The sequence below is a fragment of the Pipistrellus hanaki genome (assembly GCF_964339955.1).
Source record: "Pipistrellus hanaki genome assembly, chromosome: 8".
Taxonomy (NCBI): Eukaryota; Metazoa; Chordata; class Mammalia; order Chiroptera; family Vespertilionidae; genus Pipistrellus; species Pipistrellus hanaki.
Window position 1 is genome coordinate 17,645,319 of NC_140510.1, and position 20,239 is coordinate 17,665,557.

At 36.9% G+C, this 20,239-nt stretch overlaps 1 protein-coding gene across 1 annotated transcript in view; it reads left to right on the plus strand.

Moving 5' to 3' along the window:
• The window catches only part of R3HDM1 (R3H domain containing 1), a 100,272-nt gene that overhangs the window by 9,515 nt on the left and 70,518 nt on the right, over window positions 1-20,239 (plus strand). Inside the window, 7 exon segments of the mRNA XM_084892251.1 lie at window positions 5,870-5,911; window positions 6,375-6,464; window positions 11,154-11,268; window positions 12,937-13,001; window positions 13,003-13,016; window positions 16,445-16,504; window positions 16,591-16,731. Of these exon segments, the coding sequence (XP_084748377.1) occupies window positions 5,870-5,911; window positions 6,375-6,464; window positions 11,154-11,268; window positions 12,937-13,001; window positions 13,003-13,016; window positions 16,445-16,504; window positions 16,591-16,731 (527 nt within the window).

The following is a 20,239-nucleotide window of genomic DNA, read 5'->3' on the forward strand; positions in this document are numbered from 1 at the left end:
AGGCAAGCAGGCCAGCAGGGAGGCAGTTGGGGGTGAGCAGGCTTGCACGGGGCAGTTGGGGGTGATATGGCTGGTGGGGGCGCATTGGGGGCAAGCAAGCTGGTAGTTGGGGGCAGGCATGCCAGCAGGCAGAGTGGTTAGAGACAGGCAGGCAGGCAGGCAGGCAGGTGAGTGGCTGGAACCAGCAGTCCCAGGTTGTGAGGAATGTCTGACTGCTGATTTAGGCCTAATCCCTGTAAACCGGCAGTAGGACATCCTTTCAGGGGTCCCAGATTAGGGAGGGTGCAGGCTGGACTGAGAAACACACCCACATACCACCCCACCACCCTGTGCACAAATTAAGTGCACCAGGCCTCTAGTTTATATTCTCCCACATAATTACTTAGTCCTTACTGTTACCTCGAAAAATAGTTTGAAATAGTACACTCTTCAAGGTGTATTAAGGGCCTTACTTAAAAGGTCAACCATTCATTTAATTCTGTTCATAATAATTAGAATGGCAATTGATCCTCTTTTTGTAATAAGTTAGCTAACATATTAATTGAGTGTTATATTTATGGTTATTTTTATGCTATCACACAATGTAACACAAGGATTACTGTTATTTCTTAGCAATATAATAAATCTCATGGTTTATGATGTCAGTACTTTCTTTCCTTTGACCATAATGAAACATTAAATAGACCTAACCACCTTGTTTACTTTGTTACTAGTTGTAAAGCTCCCTGGTTTGGAGTAGTAACTAAGATAAGGTATTTTGAGGATTTTTTCAGATTCATATTCTGAAGTAAATTTTAAATCTGTTTAAAGTTAAACTAAAGACCAACATACTGAAATCATTAAACAGTTTTGTTTCTCTTTGCTTTCAAATTTACAGGGCAGTAAATTAAAAAAAACAGTTGTATATTTATTATAATACTAGAGGCCTGGTGCATGAAATTCGTGCACGGGGTTGGGGGTGTCCCTCAGTCCAGCCTACACCCTCTCCAATTTGGGACCCCTCAAGGGATGTCTGCCTCCCCGTTTATGTGGGATCCGGCCTAAACGGGCAGTCGGACATCCCTCGAGGGGTCCCAGATTGGAGAGGGTGCAGGCTGGGCTGAGGGACACACACCCCCACCCCACCCGTGCACGAATTTCATGCACTGGGCCTCTAGGCCTATCTAATAAAAAGGGAATGTGTTAATTGACTCTCACGTCATCACAAAGATGGTGGTGCCCACAGCCAATAAGGAGGGAATATGCTAATTGACTGCCACGCCCTCAAAGATGGTGGTTCCCACAGCCATAAGATGGCAGTACCCAGTCCCCTCAGCCCCACTGGGGCAGCAGGTGCATGGCAAGACCAGGCCTGCACGCAGTCAGGTCTGGCCAATCCGCGCGTTGCCTTCCCCTGATCTCTGGGTCACCTGCCCCTGAGGATTCCCAGACTATGATAGGGGGCAGGCCTGTCTGAGGGACCTCCCCCGTCCAATGCATGAATTTCCCAAGACCCTAAACTAAAGAGCTCAAATAAAAGTCTTAGAAGAAAACATATGGGAGAGATTTTATGACATTGGATTTAACAATGATTTCTTACATGTGGCATCAATGAAGCTAGCCAGGAGGGCTTTCTCAGTCCCCAGTCCACCTCCAAGACACCCCTACCTCCCAGGAGTATCTCCTATAAACTGCACACCCACGAGAGAAGGGGACAAGGAATTGAAGCTGCCAGAGCAATTTTAAAGTTGACAGCTTTAAGGAAGCAAACAGGGCTGACTGCAAAACCACAAAACAGACAAAAGTAGGTAGCTGAGACATCCCCCGCCCTCCCTACCCCTCCCAAAAAAAATTCTACATCTCAACAAGCTCCCATTGACAGGCCTGTGAGGATATCAAGATGCATGTGCCTAAGAGAAACGCAGCAGTACTGGTGAAGGAAAACAATCATTAAACTGTGGAAGCTACTCTAACCAAATGATTAGGGAAACTGGGCTCCCTGCCTCTTGACTGTGTTCCAAGAGCACAGGCCTTCTGTGACATGACAGCAGAAACATACAGCCCAGAGCAGTGGCTGGCTGGTCCTGGCCCCACAGACAATGGGAAGAAAGAACCTGAGCCAGTTCACTTTCACCAGAGAGGAACCATGACGTTTCTAAGAAAAGAATCAACACGGTCTATCATTGGGCGCCATACCTAGTCTTTAGAAACTGTGTATTTGGGTTCAGGGGGGTGGGCGGGTTTCCATTTGAAACCCAGGGACTTCTGTGGATCTTCACTACCATCTTCACTACCATCACCTTTCATGGAAGAAGACCCTGAGGAAGAAAATGCCCCAGAGAGAAATGTCCTCTGTTGTTAACCCATCTGATGACATTTCTTCCCAAAAAGATTCTGAGTCGGCAGGAAGAGCTCAAGGTAATGATCAACCATTTTGGAGTTAGATTCATAGAATTCAAAGAGTTACAGCTAAAAAGTTTTTAAAGTTGAGCTGAGCAGCCCTTCCGTTTTCACTAGGGATCCAGTGGCACAGCCAGGACTCAATCCTAACCTACCTCCATGTGCTTTTTCCAGCACATGGAGGTTGGTTAGGATTTAACACAATACCCACTACGCTGCTTCAATCATGACCATTTCCAATTTACTTGGCCTGCCTACCCTAAAAGCATCATCTGCGTTTCAGTATATATTACAGCAAAGTCAGGCTATTTTTGCTGAGTCTTATAGATGCTAAAATACTTGCTGAAATCTGCAGTAGATATTTACACTATATTCATAGAATCATTATTCACAATAGCTAAAACATGGAATCCATCCAGGTGCATCCATCAACAAATGAAAGGATATTCCATTGTATTGAACATTATTAAATAATACCCTCAAATATGCAATATTATTTTGCTTTAAAAAGGGAGGAAATTCTGTAGCAATATGCTACAACATAGATGAACCTTGAGGTCATTATGCTAAGTTAAGCCAGTCACAAGAAGACATACAGTTTGATTTATATCAGGTACTTAGAGTAGTCAGAATCATAGAGAGTGGTTGCAAGGGGTTGGGATCAGGGGAGAATGATAATTATGTTTAATGAGTTCAGAGTTTAAGTTTTACAAAATGAAAATAATTATAGATATTGATTGTGGTGATGGTTGTACAGCATTATGATTATATTCAATACCACTGAACTATATACTTGAAAATGGTCAAAATGTTAAATTTCATTTGTGTAAATTTTCCACAATTAAAAAAAAAATAGGTGAAAGGTGTCCCTCAAATAAAATCTATTTGAGATGAGTGGGTAGGTGGAAAGAGATCAACCAAAGAACTTATATGCATTATACATACGTGTATAACTCATGGACACAGACAATAGGGTGGTGAAGGTTTGGGGCAAGGGATGGGAGCAGTCTAGAAGGAGTCAGTGAGGGAATAAAGACTGAATTTTTTAAAATAATTATTTTTATTTAAAGCCAAATCTAGCTATCAAATTGATACCAAAAATATAAAACAAAGGTTATTTTCTTTTAATAAACCAAATTTGTTTTCTCTCCTTTGTTATGTGTGCATGTGTGATGGTAAGCTTTCTGGTATATATTATGTAATTTCAGTTCTTTGCTATTTGAAATGAAATAGTGACTTTTATTGAATAATGCCGCTTTGGCAGTTTATACTTTACTTATGAAGTAATGTATTAGTTTTTTATTGCTGCAGAACATATTACCACAAATTTGGAGTGTAACACAATACCCAATTATCAACTCAGTTGTAGATATCAGATCTGTAGGTTAGAAATTAGTTTGGGCTCAAGTAACCTCTCTGTTTAGGATTTCAAAGGCGTTGGCTAGACTGGACCCTTACCTGAAGACCGGGGGGTAGGGGTGGGGGGTTATTTCTGGGCTCATTCCAGTTATTGGCAGATCTCAGTTGCTTGCAGTTGTGGGTCTGAGGCCCACATTTCCTGACTGACTGTAGTTGAAGGGCCACTGTGCTCCTAGAGGCTGCCTGTGGTCCTTCTCACAGAGCCCCTCCATCTTCAAAGCAAGCAATGGTGTGTCACTTCCTTCTTGCCCTTTGAATCTGACTTGCCTTTCTGCTCCCAACCAAAAAATGCGGCCCAACTAGCATAGCTCAGTGGTTGAATGTCGACCCATGAACCAGGAGGTCAAGGTTCGATTCCCAGGTTGCAGACTCAGTCCCTAGTGGTGAGTGTGCAGGAGGCAGCTGATCAATGATTCTCTTGTCACTAATATTTCTATCCCTCTCCCTCTCCCTTTCTCTCAAATCAATAAAAACATTAAAAAACAAAACAAAAAAAAAAACTAGTAAACTGAAATAACTTGACTAGGGTTACCTACTAATAAGCAAAGCCAGAAATTTAAATCCAGCTCTACATTTGAATAGTTTTTACTTGACAGTTAATCATCTCTTTTATTTAAAAAATTTTATCAGAAAGTTTTGTACCCTTGATACTTAGAATTATAAGGAATTAAAGCAGAGAACAGTAGTAAGTCACAAATTATTTTCTCTTCTGCCTTTTTGCTAGCATTCATCTATTGATTCTCTCCCAGTTTCTCTTCAAGTCCTTTCTCTATGTAGTATAACTTCTTTTAATTCTATTTTTGGATATGAGTTACAATTAGAAATTTTCTTGAACAAATTATAGAGTAAATCGAAACAAAAGACAGTACCAACATGCAGAAGCTCTTAGACAGTATGGCCATGTGTATATGTGGTGTATACATGATATTTTCTTCTCTGTAAGAAACAAAGTCATTTTTCTTTATTTTTTCTATTTTCCTTTTGTGTTGGTTACTGCTAATTTGTATGTAATGTGTGTAATCCAGGATCAGAATCTCAAAAATACAATGCTCTTATCTCAAGAACTTGGGGCTCAGAACGAGGGACAGGACACGCTGGTACTGCAGATTCTCAGTTCTTTTGGTTCTGCAGGGATGGTTCTTTTGGATGTTAGAGTGACATGATGACTCTTCTTTCATATGTGAATATACTGATCTAGATACTAAGGACTTTTTATTTGTGTTATGTTTGGTACAAAACTGGCTCCCTGCTTTAATGAATATAAATGATAGGTATCTGGATCTAGTATTGTTTGGGGTTGGGGTTAGAGAGGTAGATTGGAAAGGGGTTGGAGGAAGGAAAGTGTGTTTAAAAGCCATCTGGCTCTGGTTTAGAGTCATTTCAGCTGCTTTTCCACACCAGAGCCTGATATCACACACTAGAACTTTTGCTCCATTGGGTTCCCCAATTATGTGATTGGTGATTTGGCAATCATGTTGACGTGTGTATCAGAACTTTGATCTCTTTTCTTTATATCTGCTTCATTGCCTTAACCCTGGACCAGGCAAACATGGTTCTGTGACCAGTAAACTGGTGGTGTACTTCAAATGGGGCTGAAAAGGCTCAGAATATAGGTGGTTGTACTCTGACTCAATGTGCTTTTGCAACATTCTCCTTAGTATGTTTGGAACTTTGCTGAGCACAGCTACGTATTTAAAATTCCTCAGGATTTTTGTAGGGTTTTTTCCTCCTAACTGCCTAAAGTGTAATATGTTATAATATACTGAAGAAATATATTTTATTTTTCTACTACCTTAGAAGTTACCTTGTAATTTCATTTAGATCAATTAACACAAAAATTGTGGTAATTTGCTCACTTATAGAAAATGCCAATTCTCAGAAGGATTTTAAAAAAGAATCTTCTACAGGTGCTTTTGGGAGGAATCAGTACATTTTTACTTAAAACAAACTTTGATTTCCTCATTTTCTATTCTTCATACAGTTAGTTTCTCTGTGGTTTGGGATTATGAATTGAGAAGAAAACTTTCTGTTTCAGTATGAAATTTAATATAAATCTTTCTTATGTATTCAGCGGCCATTGCAGTCATTTGGACAGACAGGAAAAAGGTCTAAGGTATAGTAAATATTTTGTGCTGGCATGCCAAGGGCCGTCCTTCATGCTTGATGAATCCTTATTTTCATATAGCGCTGCATCAGTTTAGTTTTGTCATATTTTGTTTGGGGCAGAAAGCTTATTTTGTTTTATTTGGGTTTTGTCTTGCCTAGTTGCTTTTGTGCATTGCTTTTGTATTTTTAATGGGTTTTTTTATAGAGAAAATGGCTTTCTCACCATTCTTTGGGTTTTGAAATTGAAATTATTCCCATTCTTGCTATTGCTATAATTTTCAAAACTGCAATTGTTTGTTTTCCCTCTTAACAATGGATTTTAGAGGTAATTAATGATATATATAACTTGCACATTTCACCTATGCCTATATGTGGCAGAAACTATAAAGACTTAAGAAACTCTAGGGGGCTTTTGGTTATACACCCCAGATTTTTGAAATGTAGTGTTAATTTTAAATACTTTTCTTTAGTCAAGCTCAAAGTTAAAGCTAGTTCGGAGCCTTGCAGTATGTGAAGAATCTCCACCACCCCCTACAGCAGAGATATCACAGGAGAACCAGGTAAAAAAAAAAAAAAAGTATTATTTACAGACATGGTGGAATAACCTGCCTCCTGGAGAAATTTTTTCATAAGGTTAAATAAAGTTGTAAAACACTCTGAAATCAGTTTTTTTTAAGTTGTATGTGCATGTGTGTGTGTGTGTGTGTGTGTGTGTGTGTTATATGTGTTTTTACTAAGAGAATTCATTTGATAATACATGATACAAGATACACATGAAAAGTGGGAAAACCTTGTTATGTTACTCTAAGGTTTAGTATAATGATTTCTCTCTGGGAAAACTTAGGGATAATATAATTAAGTGGGACTATGGCTCTAAGGGAGTTATAAGTTATTTTAGAAAAGTAATAAAGTAGTACCTTCACTTGGTGAAATTGTGATAAAATTTTTCCTTTTGATTTTGGCCTCTATAAGTTTGTCAAATACTGCTTGTGTGTGAAGAGGAAATTACCCAGATGACTGCTTGATATATTATTTTAGTTAAGCTGAATGCATGGTGAAGCCAATTCTTATATTAGCTTGGTTCTATTAGTTGTCTTGAAACTTCTAATTCTTTTTCTGTCTATGCTTGTAAAATGTAGAACTACTGAGATTCAAGCATACAGTTTGGTTTGCCTTTTGTATTTTTAATGCTATGACTACTTTTCTGTTAATCTTAGCTGTGGGTTGACATTTGCCTTCTCTTTTATGGGCATTATATATTAAATATGTTTGGACTCTTTATCAGTATTCATCTGTGATGATAACTTTGGCTGTTAATGGCTTGTTCTACTTTTTATGAGTTTAAGCAATATAAAATCCTTCTGTATCCCAATAATTAGTTTGAAAAAAAACAAACAAAAAAAAAAAAACAAACTCATTTTGGATTAAAAAAAAAAAAAGGAAAAGGCCATGATAAGTTGTATGTCTTTTTTTTAATAAATAGCAATTGTACATTTGTTGATTCAGGCGAAGACTTATGCTTTGCCTTGATTTAAAAGATGATACTCTTAAAAGCCTGTTCTACATAATGAAGATAGTTGTCACATATTTAGAAGAGGCCCAGCCAATGTTGCTCAGCAGTTGAGCATCAATCTATGAACAAGGAGGTCACAGTTCAATTCCTGGTCAGAGCATATCCTGGGTTGTTGGCTCAATCCTCAGTGTGGTGCATGCAGGAAGCAGTCAGTGATTCTCATCATCGATGTTTCTCTCTGTCTCCCTCTCCCTTGCTCTCTGAAATCAATAAAAATATGTATTTTTTAAATTTTGAGGAGATTTTTTAATAGATTATTTGTCAGTAAAAAATACCAAAAAATCCATTTCTTTTGAACTGTGATCTAATGTTAGGAACATAGGGTTCAGAATTTATTTGTGATTTATTCACAATTTAAAAACAGAAGAAAGTTATATGCATTCATTCTATAAAGTAAATATTTTTAAACAATAAAATGACAAAATTTTCTAAGAAAAAGTAGAAATAGTCAAAATATTTTACTAATATTCGTTTGTGGATTTACTAAGAACTATTGCCTGAGAACATTTTCAAATGTTAGCCTTTGGCTTTTGCATGGTTGTTGATAAGGCTGAAGAGTTATGATGCACTCTGAAAGAAATTTAATAAAATTGTTTTTGAAATAGAAATTTTAAAAAGTTCTTTTGTACAAATTAGAGTAAAGACAGTGCCTGTCCAGGGTGGAATAATAAAATGTTTGGGATTTTTTTAATGTATTCTTTTTGTTGTCAAAAATGTTATACCATCCTAGCCTCATGGACTAATTAGTCCAAGGAGACTGAAAAAATGAGAAGGGTCAGGCATTCATAAGACTGTTAAAACAGAAAAATGCATTCTTTTTGAGAAAAACTATAATGTGATTGTTTTTTGGGCAGGTTGTTTGTTTGTTTATTTTTTCAGTACATTTTACCTATCTGAAAAATATTGGAGTGAAATTATTATAGCGCTACATAAATTTAGCTAGTGAAAATTTATATGGGAAAAAATACCAGGAGTGTCTGTTATAAATTAATGTATATACTGTTCATCTCAGTTAATAATTTTTGCATTCATAGTTCAAAGACCTATTATTCCACTTAATACATTTGTTCTCAATTTCTCTTGAATACAGTAATTTTTGTCTTTTGAGATAATAGCCTACTTTTACCCTTTCACTGAACTTTTTCCAAGTCTTGAGTTAACTAAATTGCACCTGAATGGGAGTAGGAAAATAAATTATTTCTCATGAAATGTCCTAGTATTTAATCCTTGATGGTAGAAACACTTTTCAACTAATAATGCTTGCTTCAGAATGTGATTTTTGAGGAATCTATCTGGAGTAAAGCACATTAGTCAAAAGGTTGAGCAGCAATTAAAAGAGAGATGTTAACTTGTGTCTAATAAGAGCTTATGAGAGGGAAGTGATCAACAAATGTCAGTGGCTGAGTGAAGAAGAATAAAGAAATTACAACTTCCTATGGAGATGTTGCTTATTTATCATCAGAAGAATTTGTGTATGGATTTCAGTATTTAAAATATGCCTTGTTTATTTGCTAATGAAAACAAGGTCTCATTATCAATTGAAGCCAGATCTCAGTACATTAAGCCTCTGGATTTTTAAATACAGTTCATCTTGATAAAATAATTTAATATCTGTAATTATAATATACAACTTTAGTAGGGGAATTTAGAAATGAAACCTGATAGTCCTTGGGAGTGCCTTTTGTGGCGGTGTAAATGTGAAATCTTTTCTTTCAACCTAGATTTCATTGAGTAAAAGGAATAGGAGCTGTAAGTCAGGAACACTTCTAATATTCTATTTCCAAAACATACTTCTGGGATTCACTTTAAAATATCTATCTTACAGTTATTTTAAAAATAAGGAAAGCAGATTAGAAAGAGTCATAAGACAACATGATGTATCTTGATAATATTATGCTAAATGAGATAAATCAAGTGGAAAAGGATAAGAACCATATTATTTCACAAAAAAGCAACAAACAGTTCTGACCAGTTTGGCTCAGTGGATATAGCATTGACCTTTGAAATGAAGCATCTCAGGTTTGCTTTCAGGCGAAGGCACGTACCTTAGTTGCAGGTTCAATCCCTGGCCATGGTTGGTTCACATGCAAAGGCAACTAGTCAGTGTGTCTCTCTCACATTGATATCTATCTCTCTCTCTCTCTCTCTCTCTCTCTCTCTCTCTCTTCTCTCTCTCTCTCTCTCTCTCTCTTTTTCCCCTCGCCTTTCCCCCCTCATCCTCCCTTTCCCTTCCACTCTCTAAAAATCAATGGAAAAATATCCTTGGGTGAGGAGACTGACTAGATTTCCAGTGGTGAGCGCACAATAGAATATATGGATATATTATAAAGATTTACACCTGAAATTTATAAATGCTATTAACCAATATTACCCTGATAAATTTAATTTAAAAAAAGGAAAGTTAGTAATGAAAAAAATGATGAATGTATGAAGTTCAGCAACTATAGTGAAAATTGCCAGTACATAGCTTTTGCACTGTATTTTGAACATAAATTTGATCTGAGATGGAAGGGGAAGCAGAATTGAAGAGATGAAAATAGCACTCAGCAAACCTATAGGAAAAAATACTATATTTGACTGAAATTTTTTGCGAATTACTATTTCAAAAAAAAAAAATTTGTGGTGTGGGTGGTCAGAGATGTTTAACAGAAATCCCAATGTCTAAAAGTTTAAGAACACTGAAATTTATATTCCCTTTGATATTGACTTACTGCACTTTTTACCATCACCAGCCATCTCCCAGAGAAGAGGAGTAATTGATTGATGTTTTTCATCACTATGGACAACAGTGTAATTTTGTCTACAATTAAACTATACTTTTATCTTTAGTAGAAATGGTCTGGAAGTTATTCTGCCTTTCTTGATAACTTTGCCTGAATAAACAGAGCTGTGTGACATTTACCATTTTAGGCTAAATGAATTAATTTTCACTAAGTCCTTTGGGTTCTGAAATTGCATGTGATGAGATTGTTTTAAAAATGAAATGTAGAATTAGTTCTCCTTTTTAGTCTTATACAATGTGGTTACTTTACAGTGAATTACTACGAATCAGGAAGGAAAGCAGGCTTGCTTGAAATCCTTATATACTTTATGGTGTTTGAGGAAGAACAGTGATATATAAATTTCAAATAATGAAAAGTCATGTAAATTTGGTTTTGGATATTTTCTACTTATTTTTTTTTATATATCAAGAGAATGAAGGAATGTAAGATTTACCTATCTTTCTCTTCCCCCGCCCTCAAAAAAAGTACGTTTTATTAAGTATTGATTTGATACTTATGTCTTACTGTTATCATAATTGATGATAATTCGTATACCTTTTCTTGGTATCTCCATTGCAAAAAAATAGGTTAAAAAGACCTTAGTTCTGATTCTCCAGGAGCTTTGCAAGTAGATACATTAAAACTGTTATAGGAAACATTTATTTTCTCTAAAATTATTTCCAGGATATGTTTCAATTGATATAGTCAACATTTTAAATTTTGCTATCTGGACTTCAATAAATATGGTAAAAATATTTTGAAGTTGTATTTTACTTTGAAGAATCTAATTAGATAAAATAATAGTTGTGTGTTTTTTTTCCCTCCACACACTTTTGTGTTGCTACAGGTGTGTGTGGTATTAACTGAATTACTCTATATTTTTTTTATTTAAACTGATTTTTACCTTCCAACAGGAGAAAATTCAGATCCAGTTAACACAATCATTTGAAAAAGAGGAGAAGCCCTCAAAAGATGAAGCAGAAAAAGAAAAAGCCAGTGATAAGTTACCCAGAAAAATGTTATCAAGAGGTTTGCAATTTATTTTTGTGGGTCTTTTTTTAAAACAAAACTTTAGTGTCACTGTTGGTAATTCCATTCCTTACCCCTCATCTTACCTAATAATATACAGACATGTAAATTGACTGTACCTCCACTATGCCCACAGCCAATCAGGAGTGAATATGCAAATTAACCCAACAAAGATGGTGGGTTAATTTGCATATGCAGTTGTGGAGCTGCTGGGCAGGGCAGGAGACTTGCTATAAGCGGGGGGGGGGGGGGGGGGGGGGGGGGAGGGGGGGGGCTACAGGAGCAGTGCTGAGGCTGGAAGCGGGGACTTGCAGGATCCCAGGCATTCGGGAGTGAAGCCAAGGGAAGGAAGGCCTATTCTTGCACTAATATTATACAGTGGGCCTCTATGTGTGTGTGTGTGTGTGTGTGTGAGAGAGAGAGAGAGAGAGAGAGAGATACAGAACAGACTGAAAGGATAATATAGTACTTGCTCATCTGCACAAAATGGAATAATACAGTTCTGAACATCAGTAAGACACATTCATTAAAAAAACTGCAACAACACACACACACACACACACAAAAAAAACTGCAACACATTGCAGAGTCACTGAGGAAGATAATTGTCTTTATCTCTTATTGGTCTATCTACTATTGAAATAATAGAATTACTATAATTTGAATATGGATTTCACTAAAAATATTACTTATTTCCTTATGATACAAAGAGATGATGCCCTAGCCAGGTGATTCAGTTTATTGGAGTTTTATCCAATATACCAAAAGGAGGTGGGTTGAATTCCTGGTCAGGACATGTATGGTGGTACAATTGATCTCTCTCTCTCTCTTCTCTCTCTCTCTCTCTCTCTCTCTCCCTCTCCTCTCTCTCTCTCTCTCTCTCTCTCTCTCTCTCTCTCTCTCTCTCTCTCTCCTCTCCCTCTCTCTCTCTAGTCCTCCCCCTTCCTCTCTCTAAAAAATTAATAAAAACATATCCTCAGGCCCTAATCAGTTTGGCTCAGTGGATAGAGTGTCAGCCTGCATACTGAAGGGTCCCAGGTTCAATTTCGGTCAAGGGCATGTACCTTGGTTGCAGGCACATAGCCAGTAGGGGGTGTGCAGGAGGCAGCTGATCGATGATTCTCTTTCATCAACATTTCTAACACTCTATCCCCTCTCCCTTCCTCTCAGTAAAAAAAAAGGAAGAAAAAAATCAATGAAATATATTTTAAAAATAAAACATATCCTCAGGTGAGGATTAAAAAAAAAAGGCTGATGGCTAAATATTCAATATCCAGTAAAAATATTCATGGAAAGCAGAATGTTTTTCATTCATGATAAATGTTAAGGGAGTTCACCATCTATTGCACATCTATAAAAGTGCTTTTTTAATTTACAAATTCAATTATGCTGATCAGTATTATAAATAGCATAAAAGGAAGAAATAAAGATAAAAAAAATTTTTAAGAATGTGCATGTACATGCAATTATATAAACCTACATCTGTTCATTATATGGGAATAGAAAAATAGTAGCCATCTGATTTCATAATAAATTCTCTTTTCCTACTTTGTTAATCTTTTTCAGTGTGGACCATCTCATTTTATTTAAGATATGTATCATGTGTAAAAGGGAATGAGATTTATCTTCAAACAACTTTATACTGTGTTTTTGTGTTGTTTTTTTTAGATTCCAGTCAAGAATACACTGATTCAACTGGCATAGATCTACATGAATTTTTAGTAAATACATTAAAAAAACAATCCCAGGTAAAAAAAAATTTATAAGATTTATATTGCTTTTAGAATATCATAATTTGCTATGTGTGTCTCCATTACTGAGTTAAAAGTATGCTAATAATAGCCTAGGTGGTCATCATACCCTAACGCATTATACACTAATGTCACAAGATGGCCACGCGCACAGTGGAGATGGGGCTCTGCAAGGGAGGGCAGTTATAGATGATCAGGTGGGCAGGGGAGGACAGTTGGAGGCAATCAGGCCGGCAGGGGAGCAATTAGGCATCAATCAGCTGGCAGGGGAGTGCAGTTGGGAGCCATCAGCCCAGCATTGGAGTGGTTAGGGGGCAATCAGACTGGCAGGCAGAAGCCGTTAGGGTCAATGAGGCAGGCAGGCAGGTGGTTAGAAGCCAGCAATCCTGGATTGTGGCCATCCCACAGGGGTTCCCAGATTGGAGAAGGTACAGGCGGGGATGAGAGACACCTTCCCACCCCCACTCCTATGCATGAATTTCATGTACCAGGCCACTAGTATTAGAATAAGATAGCAGTGTTTGAAGTACACCAGAAACATTTTAGATTCTTAGGTTTATGATGTTGGTGGTCTTAAATATCTTTTTGCAATATGTGTTTCAGTGTGATATAAAAATAATTTATGCTGTATGTAGGAATTTTGGGAAAGACAGCATTACCAAGAAATTTTGACTCAATTGAAATGCAGAGTTAACATTAATCATGAAAAAAAAAAAAAGATGGAGGAAAATGTTCTCAGGATAATGCACCCATCTGAACAAGAACTTAGTGTATTCATTTATGAGTTTTTAAACTTAAAGTGAGAATATTTCTTCCTTTTTTTCTTAGTTTATATACCTTCAACCCTATGATTTTTAATGTGCTTAGTATTTTAGTCACTAACCAATTATGAAATCCTTTGTTTACCAGGGTAATGAATAAATAAATTTTCACTTTTGGCAGGTCATTGACCCTGTTAAGGTATTTCCCACAAAAAGGCACCCACAAAATACTTTACCAGTGCTTTCATGAGGTAGAAGACTCCCAGTTTAAGAACCCATCCTCTAAGTGTTAACTTCCCAGAGTGGGAGTTATTTTGCATATATTGCAATAAAAAGAAAACAGTTTCATTGGGCATGTGCACATAGAAGACATCATGAACAGCTAGCTCTCTTTAGTCTCACTGAGACTTATAACTCAAGATAAACCTTTATTTTAATTCAGGGTTTATTATATTCAGTGCCATCTTGATTTTCTAATTTACACTTAAAATAGACCTTCAAAGGAGAACTGCCTAAATGAAAAATGGATTGAAGGAGTATAGGTATGACATGAGGTACAAAATTTTTATTAAAACGCTTCTTACATATCGTTATATTAGCTGGGCCACAAAAATATTTGTTGTGGGCTGCAAGTTTGACATACTTACTTGTCTATTAGGTAGAATAGATTTGTGGGGAACAAAGGAAGATATAGAGATATAATAAACTACTGTTGTATTGTAGTTAAGCCACAAATCCTGATTGCAAGGATCCCGGGTAATGGCAGTGGAAACAGAAGAAAATAGGTAGAAGATAGATAAATTTTGCAGTTGTAATTAACTCCATGGGAATATTAGACAAAAGGACTATCATGGGCCAAAAATGCTTCTAATATAATATGCTGTGTGAAAGGTGGTGCCACTCACTGGAGTGGGGAATACTAAATGAGGATCAAATTTGGGAGCAAAATTGAATGTTGCTTGAACTTGTATTAAAATATAATCCTGTATTCAGCTTTAGATTTAAAATCACCAGGGTAGCATGTTTTTCTCTAGGTTTTTCAACTATTGATAATATTTAAAAATGTATGGTCAAATAGTATTCAGTTTTATGATACTTCCTTTATTATGTAGTGGGAGGCTGATGTATAGAATTTTAGGCAACTTAAGCAGGGAATATCGTCTCCTCTATTTGAATTTGATGGGATCTAAATAACTTTTATTTGGGCCCACCCAGTGTGGCTTAGTGGTTGAGCATCTACCCATGAACCAGGAGGTCACAGTTCCATTTCCATTAAGGTCACATGCCTGGATTGTGGGCTCAGTCCCCAGTAGGGGTCGTGAAGGAGGCAGCCCTTTGATGATTCTGTCATCATTGATGTTTCTCTCTCTCTCTCTCTCTCTCTCTCTCTCTCTCTCTCTCTCTCTCTCTCTCTCTCTTCCCCCCCCTCTCCCTCTCCCTCTCTTCCCCTCTTCCCCCCTCTTCCTTTCCCCCTCCCTCTCCCCCTTCCCTTTTCCCTCCCCCTCTCCCTCTCCCCCTCCCCTTCTCCCTCCCCCTCTCCCTCTCCCTCTCCCTCTCCCTCTCCCTCTCCTTTTCCCTCCCTCTCCCTCTCCCTTCCTCTCTCTGAAAGCAATTAAAAATTTTTTTAAGTCAATCAGTAATTAAGTAACGTTTATTTGGGAGGAAAACAACCTCTTGGCTTAGTTTTATTGATCTTTAAAATTTGGGAAACACAATTAAATGATCTGTAAAGCTACTTCAAGCTTTAAGTTTCTGTGAGGTTTTGTTTTGCTTTGTTTTGTTGTGCTTTGTTCCCACATGCACATGAAACTTATACTGCACACAGAAGTACTCTCTTGAGCCACGTTCTTGGTGAGTGAGCAAGGAGGTCCTTTAGGGAATGGTGCCATTAATTTGCTACAGCCTAAGTGTACTACATAAGCCCCTAGTGGTCTAAACAGGAGCACATGCAGATACTCACTAGAATCTATTTATTTTACCTGATGGAAACTTTTGGCTCATTTTTATTTTTATGGGAAAAATTCTCAAAAGTCTTAAAAATATAAAATAGCAATTTACAGAATGATTTGAAAAGTCCTCTACTTTGGGGTTAAAGTTGGTCATTTAATTCATACTTCTCTGCTATAGCTCCATTTATATACTTAGGATTCCCATAGGAGTTGTTCCTGGCACTTCATGTTCTCTAGAGTATTGTTTCTGTGGTGTTCAGCATGATCACACAATCATGCATCTATCTAAAGATGTCTATTTTCTGCTATCGTCTCTCAGCTTTATTGAGTAATAAGGAAGTAAATACTAATAATGCTCTTATCCATATATATTTACAGAACAGAATCCAGTATAGTGATAGTGAAGTCAAAATCTATTGCAAGAATGACAACATGTTGATAGTTGTTGAAGTTGGGTGTTGGCTATATTAAAGTTCATTACACTGTTCCCTCTACATTTGTGTAGGCATGAAATTTTCCATAATAAAAATTTAAAATAAATCATCCTTTAGTTTTTTAAAACCATTACTTTTTCAGAAAGCATGTAAATATTTTAGCATCAAGCTTGTGACAGTACTCAATGTACTGTTGTTAAGACAAATATTTAGTAGCATAAGTTCAACATTTATTATTTCAGTGTTAAATTTTACATATGAGTCTTCATATTTTATTTCAGGGACAGAATGATGCTGTTGAAATTGGAACAAGAAATTTTAGATTTCATTGGTAATAATGAGTAAGTCCTGACATTTAACAAGAAAAAAATTGTCATCACATTTCTCCTTGATTTACTAAATTTGTGTGTTTTTTTCCTACTTCTAGGTCTCCACGTAAGAAATTCCCCCCCATGACATCTTACCATAGAATGCTGTTACACAGAGTAGCCGCTTACTTTGGGTTAGACCACAATGTTGATCAGAGTGGGAAGTCTGTCATAGTAAACAAAACTAGCAATACAAGAATGTAAGTATTAAGAAATGTCGGTACACATTATATATGTGTTACAGTACTTTCTCTTTTTACAGCACCTATTACCTGAGGTTTTCCATATGTTTTAGCAACCTAATTAAGCTCCATAATAACCCTACACGATTGGATCAAAAAACACTTTTAGATCACTGATTTTAAAATGCACCAGTCTGAGGGACCCTTTCCCCCTCCCCACGTGGGAGTGTGCTGTGGGACTCCTTCCCTCTCCTCACATGGGAATCTGTGCTTGTTCTTCAATAAATTTCCACCTTTGCTATACAAAAATAAAATAAAATACACTTTAGTCTGAACTGAAATGAGGTAGATGAATGAGGACTGGTTTTAAAAAACAACAGCAAAAAAAAACCCTCAAAGATCATAATATCAGTGATGTTTGATAACTATTCTCTTACGAATTTGCTCCTTTTCTGCTATATATCTCCAGAAAGTGAGTCCATTGGTTAATGTTGTGTCTACTTTCTGGGCTATATATAATATCCTGAGAAAAATTTTTAAATAGTTAAGAAAAGCCATTTCCTTTATAAAGTTATAGCTGTCTACTATTGGTGAATTAGATCATCAGTGCTGGCATTTAGGAGCAAAAGGCCCAATGCAGAGGCACCTAAAACTATAACATCTACAAAACACCTCTTCTGCCTATTTGTAAAGCTGATCCTAAAACAACTAATTGAGTTCAGCTAAAATTTATACTTTGGTGGTGATCTGCCATCAATAGAATTTTCTATATCAGTTTGTGTGATTAGTCTGTGGTATTGAGCAGCAGTTAACTACAAATGCCAAAAATAATGCAGTGTTCATTATTTTCTTGCCTTTGTTAAAGCTAGACTTCTGAGGGTCTGATCTATGAACCTTTTGGTTTGATGGTTATATTTAATTCACTATCTCCTGCTAGAGACCCAGTGCACAGGTAGGGTCCGAGGCCTGGCCAGTGATCAGGGCCAATAAGGTTCCCCAAGTACTACTTCCCTCACCACCCGTGCACAGCCACCATGCGGTCCTGCCTCCTCCTTCCCTCACTCCATCAGGGTCCACCACTGCAGCTGCCGCTGGCCACCCACCATGTTTCATGCTGCTCCCAGGTGGTCAGTACACACTATAGCAACCGATCAAACTCCTGGTCGAACCCCCAAGGGGACAATTTGCATATTAGCCTTTTATTATGTAGGATACCCTTATAGCTGCCATTTTGTTTGCTGGAACCATGTTGGTTTTCTTCTGTTTTAAATAGAATGTTGTCAACATGATATATTGATAGGATTTGGTATTATTAAATGATTGTTCCTACAACTAAGATTAAATTAATGAAGATAAATGTCTTTAAAAGGGCCCTATCTTTCTTGGGGATTCAGTTTTACCTGCAAGTGTGAATCTGATTCAATTTTCCTCTGCCCGTCCCTTGGTCTTTTTTAAGTATCTCCATCAATTAGTCTTTTTCCAATTAGTTACATCATGGCTAATGTAGGATAGTAACTATAGCATGAGTTGGACTGAAGGTGAATAGAACTCTATTTAATCTAACCAATACCTTTCAACATTACTCAGAACAGCTGGATACCCAATCACATGCACATTAGCAGGCACTTCGACTAACATTTCGACTGGTGACTCTCTAAGGTTTTCAGTACAGTGTAACTTCAGTTATTTGAATGCCATGAATGATGTCAGAAAGCTTTAGGGTTTTCTTCATCAAGGTTTTCAGAAGTTTAGCTAAACACAGATGTTTGTGATATACTAAAAAAAGAATAGATCAGTAGCATAATTATAACTAGACATTTGAATCACTGAAGTTGCACTGTATTCTTGTATCTTCTGCAATATGAAGGTTATAAATCAGAAAACCTTAGAGATCTACTCCACATTGAATAAAAACAAACTTACCTTTTCCTCATAGGCAGATTACCCGCTCCAGCCTTGAACCAGTGGTGTTGTGGATGTCAACAACCCGGTGTCCACTGGGGTGTCTCAATGGAGCGGGAAGTTGGCGATTGCAGGGCAATAAATTCAGGCATCTATTAAAAAAAAAAAAGAGGTAAGACAGTCTTAAGGTTAGCTGAAATGCCTGCTAATGCTATTTGGTGTGGGGATCCAGCTGCTCTTAGAAAAGTTGCCAGGCCGTTGGTTAAATCTTATAGTTCACTTTGGAATGACAGTCTCTCACCCAAGTACAAATTCCTTGAATAAGAAAATGTGACTTTAATTAGCTACAAAAATAATTATAAGTAAACTGGGCAATTATGTAACAGAAATAACAACATACTGCATTGTCAGAACTACATAGACTAGGGGTGTCGAACTCAATCAGAGAAGGGGCCAAAATCTAAAATCCAGCCTGAATCGCGGGCCGAATGGTTTACTGAACAGTCATAAACTGACAATGTCATAAACTGACAGCGGAGTGCAGTGATGACAGCGCGGTGCGGGCCACATTGCAAGGCCTGGTGGGCTGGATTTGGCCCGCGGGCCTTGTGTTTGACACATGTGACATAGACAATCTTTCAAACTCATTAAAAAAAAGCAATCTTTTTCTTATTAGTTTGTTCATGAAACTGTTTTTACCCTCTATTTTTCTCTTTAATTCTGTATATAATTTTACGTGGCGATCTGCTCTCTGTTTCACTTTTTTAGTATATTTTTAAAAATTTGTTTTATTGATTTCAGAGGAAGGAAGGGAGAGAGAAACATCAACGATGAGAGAGAATCATGGATCAGCTGCCTCCTACATGCCCCCTACTGGGAATTGAGCCATCAACCTCGGCATGTGCCTGACTGGGACCTTCCGGTTCATAGGTCAACACTCAACCACTGAGCCACACTGGTCAGGCAACCACAAATATTTTATTACTTTCAATTATATAAGACCAAACCTGGTACTATAGAAGTGTAACATGATACTGTATCCTTTTATTTTGTCCTACAACTTTTTCTTAGATTAAGAAGAGGCAATGCAAAGAGGACATACGGTCTTTGGATCTTACATAGCAGGCTCCAACTAGGGCTCAGTCATTGTCTTGCCTTTTGAACTTGGATGGTTACTTAAGTCATTTGAACCTGACTTCTAAGTAATATTTATAATAATAACAAACTTCTAGTGGGTTTTTACTGTTTTAAGTGTTGTTTATTCATGTTCAGAATAACTCTATAAAGTAGGTAGACTTCATAATTCCCATTTACAAATGAGGAAACTAAGGAATATAAAAGTTAAGTAACTTGTGTAAGTCCCAAAGCAACTAAATTGTAAAGCTAAATATTTGAACCCAAGCAGTCTTAGTCCAGAGCCCTCACTGTATTTCATATGGCCTTTCACAAATAACATGGGATAGTTAATATTTTCTCAAGATAATTATGAGGAGTTAATGAAATAACATATTTATCTATTAATAGTGGTAACTTTTATTACTTCTGTTGCTTTTCATTAAATGTTATAGTCACCCTTTCTGTAAATTTTGTATATTATCTTTTTTGTATCCTTGTTTTTGTTTTT